The 8,504-nt window shown below is 42.8% G+C and overlaps 1 protein-coding gene across 1 annotated transcript in view; it reads left to right on the plus strand.

Annotated features, from left to right (window-relative positions):
• The window catches only part of LOC306923823 (solute carrier family 66 member 2), a 121,741-nt gene extending 113,798 nt beyond the window's left edge, over positions 1–7,943 (plus strand). The window contains exon 4 of the mRNA XM_079502146.1: positions 7,459–7,943. Coding sequence (XP_079358272.1) covers positions 7,459–7,633 — 175 coding nt within the window. The 3' untranslated portion in view covers positions 7,634–7,943. The remainder of the gene's footprint in view (positions 1–7,458) is intronic.
• Positions 7,944–8,504: the final 561 nt, after the last annotated feature.

Consider the following 8,504-nt stretch of genomic DNA (forward strand, 5'->3'; position numbering starts at 1 on the left):
GTATTAATCCCGTGATCGTGACGGGACGGGATTGAAAGTCAACAGGAGCGTGCAGGAGCGGGAATGACATCGATGTAGTCATCTTTCTGTGAGCCAACACTACATTACCCATAATCCAGCAGTGCTAGTGCTTCCACAACACAAACACCTCCTCCAATTGCAAACCAGTCGGGCTGGACGTCTTATAAAGTTTTATATGAAGACATCGTAATGCGGCCGTGTATGATTCTGCATCGCGCCGGTGCCGTGATTTAATCGATTATTTATAGCCAGATCATCCTGATGCATTTGTTTCCCCTGGCAGTGGCAACGTTGCAACTTTCAATTGTGATGCTATGTTAGCTACATGCTAACGCTGTTACAGCTCTCTGAACAGCTGTTCTGTTCTGAGCGAATGTTCTACAATACATCGTCTCCTTTCTTTCTCCCAACCGAGTCCCATACACCAGTGGTTCCCAAACATTTTCATGTCAAGGACCCCTAAATCGACATTTATTAGCCCGCAGACCCCCATTTGAAAAGATGCCAGGGGCAGGGACCCCCATAAGAGAAGATTTGTATTACGGTTCTAGCTGTGATTCTCAACCATTTTATTTTCAAGGACCCCCAGTTTGACATGCATTAGTCTATGGACCCCCATTGAATGGCATTTTTATCGCTGGGACCCCCAATTTATATTGTAAAATCTATGTTAATTTAACTCTTGAGTGTACAAATGGAACAACATTTGGTTCCATTTGTACACTCCCATAACATAATTTGTTACAGACCCATAAGGGTCCATTTGGTTCCAAACTATTAATTAGCTGGGGACCCCCTGGAGCTCTCTCAAGGACCCCTGGGGACCACTGCCATACACATAGACTTGTACACTGAATAATTAATCATATAGAGTTAAATTGACACTGAGGTTTTTTTTTTAATCTTAATTGACAAAGCACTTGTTAACTGTTAAGCTTTAAGTTCTGTTCAGGGAAAAACCGTATAGGACTTAAATTAAGTGCCATAACTGTATTTGGTAGTCAAAGTTAAATCCAACATTGCCCACTTTATTTATTTTAATTAGATAGATAGGCCTATAGATAGATAGATGGATAGATGGATCGATCAATCAATTGCCTTTCCTAATGACTAACATAAAAAAAAAAAAAAAAAAACAGGAGCGGGATGGGAGCGGGAGTCATTTCGAGTGGGAGCGGGATGGGATCAGGAGTCATTCTACAGGAGTGGGACAGGACAGGATTTTTTTTTAAACTCTGGCCCAGGATTGGGACAGGACAGGATTTTTTCTGTGGGAGTGGGACAGGACAGGAGTGAAAATCCACTCCCGTGTCAGTCTCTAGTATAGACAGAAGACGAGGGAAGAGAGAATGAAGAGGAAAAGGCGGAGCACGGAATAACACAAGTGATAAATCAGACACAGCGAGGGACAACGCCGGCGGAGCGGTGGAGGGGAAAGTTAAAAGGATGGCGATAGAAGATGAGAGTGGAGAGATGTGTGAAGGAGAGGCTGGCAGGGCGGCGTCCATCATGGCCCTGATGAAGGAGAGGCTGGCAGGGCGGCGTCCATCATGGCCCTGATGAAGCTGACAGGATGTCACTGCTCACATTTCAGCTTTAGTGTCACATTACAGGTTTACTTACAGGGGTAAGAAATGTGGCTGGGATTCTTCTTAACTCTTTGAGAGTTTCAAGGATTTCTATATAGTTTGTAGACTTCTCTATGGCAGAATGGCGTTTTTGAATGATTTATTGAAAATTCTCTGTTGTGAATGTGTGACAACGAAAGACCTTCAGAGAAAGCTTGACTTGTCTGCTTCCAGGAAAAAAATGAACTGAGTTGATAAAATGTTTAGTTCTTGTGTTGGATGCCATTTAAAAGAGCCTGCATTTACACTGTTTTCTGTTTCTAGGACAACCAAAAAAAGTTATGCCCGGTTGAAGTTTTATTTTCTAAATAACTTTTTTTCTGCTGGGCGTACATAGCCATGCAATATCTCATTTTAAAGGGTGAGTTGTCTAGTTCAATTAAAATAAAATAAAAAGTTTCTCACATGTACCACTGTAGATATTTTGCCATCTATAAATAGCATGGTCAGTCATGATCAATCTGACCTATCCAGCTAAAAGTCCCCATAGCTCTGAAATTGGAACATCATATAAACTCAATTCTTTTTTGGGGTAAAATTAGACATTCTAACGCACATTTTGATATATACCATGTTTACATAGTCTTACCAGTACCTTGTCTATTCATGCATGTATCTCAAAAACCTGTTATGAAGAAACACAGTTTTGATAAAAAACACATCCAAGGACATTGTTTTGATATGACTTGGTGCCCATGATATGTATCAAAATATAGACTTGAATGTATACTGTATTATAAAAAAGAAATTGAGTTATTACCATCTACCGTTACAGAGTAAATCACAGTTGAAACTTGCTTAGTCATATACAATAAACCTCACAATAGTGAACAAAATAGTCATGACAGGTCTAACTCATTGTAAAAGCGTCTTTTATTTTTTACGACTACTAACATAATAAAATTATAAATATTACAGAAAATAAATAGGCCTACATACAAAACAGTTACTCCTCCCCTAGCTCTGATCCATAGCTCTAAATGCGCATTTAGAGCTATGGATCAGAGCTACTCCTCCCAAATGTCCCCAAACCCAGTCCTTGACGGTGTGTGTGTGTGTGTGAGTTAACCTGACTCCGCCAGATGGGGCAGCAGAGAGTACACTGTGTTCCCCCCTCCTGCTCCCATCTGGGAACTCTCAGGCAGACTTGATGCCCGGCCACAAAACGGCCTGGCCAATCAGCAGCAGCTTCTAGCTTCTAGCTGCTGCTAGAAGCTAGAAGGTTATGTGTGAGTAGGCTAAATAAAAAAAACACCCAAAAACTGCCCCCCCCTGAAATGAATGAATGAATGAATCCGGTTCAGTGTCGGAGAACGCCATCGCAGTCTTGACTCTTCATCCTCCTCCTCCTCCTCATCTGATGCCAGTTCTAAATATATAAAAAGAAATAAACATTTTAGCTGTAGTCAGTGCACGCTACTATTACATGGCGTTTTACCCGGCTGCTGGCGATCAAATGATTTTATTGTGCAGTGTCTTTGTGGGCCGAGTCGTGGCATGAAAAATACAAATAGATGCTTGTATAAGTAGTATCACGATAAAATAATATGGCGACGTTAGAATGAAACACCAATGAGTGATCGCTGGTAATGTAGCTAGCTGCCCAGGGTATATCCAGCACCATTGCGTCGCAATCATCCAGCAACATTGGTACTGGCTATTGCCCGGGCTTGTGGCCCGGCCAATAGCCAGTACCATTTGTGCAGCGTTTGTTAGCAACTACTACTAGCCAACAGCCAGTGGAATGTGGTGACGCGATGGTGCTGGATATACGCTGGGCAGCTACATTACGCACGATCACTCATTGGTGGTGTCATTCTAACATCGCCATATTATTTTATCTTGATACTAATTATACAAACATCTATTTGTATGCCACGATGCCACGATTCGGCCCACAAAGACACAGTACAATACATTCATTTGATCAGATGTTTTTGTTAGCTACGTCGATCACCTATAGTACCGACCCTTGTTATATATTCTCCGACTATGCCTGTCACGATGACTAAACCAGTTAGATCTATCCATATATGGTTCTACCACATCTATCTGATATCAGCACTAGGTCGGCTCGGGCCAAATATAGGGATCGTCTTACTAGACATGTCATATTAGGGCATTTTCGAATACAATAAAATTACCTTTTAGCGAAGGCATCAGCCTTGGTGGTAACTCCGGTGGGGAGAAGAAAAAACATTGCACACGTGTAATCCGCGAGGGTGGATGTTGCAGTCCGGCCAACGGTCTGGGACTGGAGAATGCCACTGGACACGGATGGATCATTTTTCAGATTGTTTTTTTTGCGGCGACTGCAAACCTGGCTGAAAAACTCTTCCTCCAGTGCCCACCTCGGAGGAGTCAACCAACCCCCCTGTTCACTGGGGGCTGGGCGTCAGTTTCCAATAGGAAAGCATACACGTGTGTCACGTGACACGGGAATTCTGGGAAATGTAGTTGATATTTATGCTCGATACTCTATACAGAGGTGCGGACCGAATTAATTTATTGGTATTAATAAAAAAAGAGAACTACGGAAAATCACGTACAAGTCAGACAGAACTAATGCAAAACTCCACGTGTTTTCCAGTAGTAATCTGTCTAAGGGTTAAGGGCCCGGAATAGGGCTTAAGAGTTTTAACCTGGTATAACTATAATCTTTCTGGGGATCCCAACATCCTCAAGGACCCCTGCACTGTAATGTGTATTTTAGAATTGCTATAAGAATATTGTAGTAATGGTAATGTAGTAGAATCATTAGGAGTGTAGTTCATGGAGTTGTAATATATATCGTTGAGAGTTAATGTTATGTGTTGTGTATTTGTATATTTGTTAATCCACCCAGGGGTGTAGCACCAAATTCTGGGCCCTCGGAAAAGCAATTACTGTGGGCCCCCCACACACATTCTTTTTTGTTTTTATGTGTAATCCAGGCTTTTGAGGCCCCCCACACCCTGGGGCCCTAGTAAGTGTGTATCTTCGAACGCACCCCCCCCCCCTCCCCCTCCCCCTATTCCAACGCACATTTTGTTTATTAGTTATTCTAAGATTAAAGTGTATTTGAAGTGGTCAAACTAGCAATCTTCCATGAACATGAATGGTATTCAACTGCATGTCGAACAGCGGCAGCAGCATATAGATTTAGAATGATAATACCTGAACAGTGAAACATCATAACATTTTCAGCCATGAGATTGTTTTTCTTTGCTTTTATTCCATGATGTATCTGAGCTTTGGAAAAGTGGAGGTTGACTGACAAATAATCGAGCACACACTCCTCTAATCGGATGCAATATCAGAGGATTGATTCAGAGGGTTTATGTAAGCCTAATATTTGTAAGAAACGTGGCCTGTAATCATTGCCTTCATCATGCCTGACTTAATCCATTCTGGACGGGAACCCCTGGTTGGTGTTCTAAAGCATTGTGTTATACTTTAGCTATTGAAAAATAGCAGATCTACAAGTTCATAGCATGGCACCGCTATGAACTTGTAGGTCTGCTATTTTTGAAAAACCCGTGAAAAGGTTGCTGTTGATATATTCTTTCAGAGCGTTTTTAACTCAATTCTTTGCTTCCGGGGATGGGGTCACTGGAACTACATATTTTCAGATGGGGGTCGGTGGCCGATTACATATAATGTTTGGGGTCCTTGACATGAAATATTGAGCACCACTGACATAGAAACATACAGGTAGGTATTTCAGAAAACTGTCAGGATTTAGAAGACTTTCGACGTCAGGTCAAAATGGGTTAAGAGGCAGCGATCAATGACAAATCATCAAACATTGATTATTGTTTCTGTGTGAGCGTGCTGCCGTACCTGTGTTGTATGATATCACCATTGATTTAAGCCGGTGTTCATTCTCAGTGGTGTGATTAACCTGACAGACTGGATTGTCTATGAAGCCATTTACTGTCTGAAACGTCTCCCTCTCCCCCGCCCCCCCGTCTCCCTCTCCCCCACCCGTCCACCCTTGTTTTGTTGTGCCTGTGGGGATCGCATATTCATTCAAATCAATTCTAGCCCTGCCTGCTTAAATCAAACCTCTCAATAAGACCTCTAGCTATCTCTGTGTAGACGATTGCTCTTTCAAGCCTGCCAGTCATACTTTCCAATTGTATTATTTTTCATTTATTTTGCTTTTTGTTTTGTTTTACATTTTTGTTTGCAAGTTGTATTGGTGGAAACTAGTCAAGCATTCTTAACCACATACACCAAGGGGTGTACAGACTTTCTTCAAAGGAGGCTGTTGAAAATATGAAAATACCTTGGGACCACAACAAACTCACATTACACCACATTACACCAATTATATTTAACTACAGTCAGTGCGACTACTGTACTGTACAGTGCAATATCAATAGTATTTTGTCGGCAGACTGTAAGCCACTCATCTGTGCTGTGAACTAAACCAAAGTCAGCCTTTTAGCATGCACAGCATTGCTATTATATTTACAGTCCAATGCGTTGTATTACAATGACAGTGCAAACAAATTAACCAGGTATGGGGAAAAAATACAAATAGCCTTTATTTTACATCTTGAAAAAACAAGGAATAAGGAGTTAGAAAGTCTACTGAGAAATAGCCTATCTGACCCAATTAATTTCAAAACATGCATATGTTGTATTTTAATGTGTTGACCTCTGTTGTTTTATATGGCTGTATTACCTTGGTCGGGTCTCTCTTGTAAAATAGATTTCAGTGAGACTTCATGGTAAAAGTGGTGGTGCAAACAGACACTATAAATTCTACATTGGGTTTAAAATACGTTCGACGTATTCGTACACACAGCCAGCCTTAAGGCACAACACTGCCTTGATCTCCTTTATTTCTCAGAGTTACTGCATCCTCTGCAGCATGGGAGATCTCCCAGGTCCTCAGGCAAAGAGCGGGCCTTTGCAGTGGTTGCTCGTAGTCTTTGAAGCGCTCTACCATTAGGTTTTAAAAAAAAACCCAATGCTGAGTCATGTTTTAAAAACCCTTTTGTTTCATAAGCGCTTGTTTTTGTATTAAGTTTCACTTGTTTTATCTGTGCTGCCTGCTGGTTAATGTTGTATTGCTCTTAGTTATCCTGTTTTAAATGTACTGTTTGATTTCCTGGTTCATTCTACAGCAGCACCTTGTTGTTTTGAAAGGCTCTTATCAACAATATAGTTTACTTTATTACGTTATTCAGTTGGTACAAATGTTCTCTGGGGTAGATTCAAATCCAGAGAGTTCTGCATTGATGCAGGGCTCCATGGTTAGGAGAGCACTCGTGTGTCATCTGTTGCTATATATCTCCACCAGTTTATTGGAATTTTGGCTTTGCAACGCTTGTGTTGAAAACCCAAGTAAGGCTCAGGGGGGGGGGGGACGACGACGACGACGACACTATACCTCTAGCCTCGGAAACCCAGACGTTTTTATTTCCAGGGAGAAAAAAAAAAGTCTGGGACCGAGCATAGAGTAGCGCAAACGTTGATCACTCTCTGCTGATTTCTGATCGTCTGCACCTTTGTTAAATTGACGCACACACGTACACACACACACACACACACTCCTCTCTCTCTCTGTCGCTCTAATTAATTAGTCTCATGTCGCGCAGCTGCGTCTAGATTCTCCCTGCGGATCCTGCCGGGAGCTGCCTATGCCATAGAAAGCATAGGTGGACTCCAGGCTACTATACCAGCTACGCCGTAACAAAATGAATGCTTGCAGGTCCATTTGGTTACATTTGTATGCAAACTGTACAAACTGTCAATTCATAACTGTTCTCATGTCCCCCCTCTCTCCCCCCCCCCCCCCCCCCCTCCCTCCCTCTAGTGTGAAGATGGTGCTGCTGTGGACACTGGGTGACGTCTTTAAAACCGCCTACTTTGTGATGAACGACAGCCCCGCCCAGTTCTGGGCGTGTGGTTCTGGGCAGATCCTGATTGACGTGGCCATCCTGCTGCAGGTCCTGCTGTACAGCGAAGACACGCGAGTCAAACTGGGCTGAGCGCAGCCCGCCCCCAACCTCGCTGCGAGATCCATCAGCCTGCCCCAAATCTCACTGCGACATCCATCAAACTGGGCTGAGAGCAGCCCGCCCCAAACCGGGAGGCATACTTTGGTTAGACATATAGCATTGGTTAGACATAGTATTGGTCCGACTGGATTAAGGTTGGTGAGGGGTGCGTTAAGACGACCGGATTAAGGTTGGTGAGGGGTGCATTAAGACAACCGGATTAAGGTTGGTGAGGGGTGCGTTAAGGGTTGGGAGAGGGTTAAGGTTAGATTTAGGTGTGCTGCCCCGTGGGAGGTTAGGGTTAGGGTGAAGGTTTGAGATATCGGACCGCTGAGAGCAGCCCGCCAAAAACCTCACTGCGAGATCCTTGTCTGAATGTTGAGCGAACCGCCATTGGACTGGACAGGAGGAGATGGTGAAGGCCGGCATCCAAGACGTGTTTGTTTTGTTCCGCTTTTTTTTTTTTTACTGTTCAGTTGAACGGATTGAAATAGATTTGCAAAAAGGCCAATTTGGATAAAAAAAAAAAAAAAGGAGTAACTCCTCCTTGAGAGTGAAGTGCCAAAGTGCCATCATGACTGGCAGATCAGGCACAACTTTTTATTTTCTATTTATAGTTATTATTTAGTTTATATATATTTTTTCCCTGTCTGGCAGGCTTTATTATATTAGCGTTTATTTCTATTTAGACTGGAGAGTGTAGAAAAATGCAATGCTGTAAGACTGGAGTGGAATTGAAACTGGAGCCCTGGTGAGGAGCACATGGTCTGTGCACTAGCTAGTCGAGCCACAGCAGTCGAGGCTAAAAACAGCCATAGCCGTCATCACAAATGCCTTGTTGTGTCTTAACAGGTTGTTGATG

The sequence above is a fragment of the Electrona antarctica genome (assembly GCF_951216825.1).
Source record: "Electrona antarctica genome assembly, chromosome: 5".
Lineage (NCBI taxonomy): Eukaryota > Metazoa > Chordata > Actinopteri > Myctophiformes > Myctophidae > Electrona > Electrona antarctica.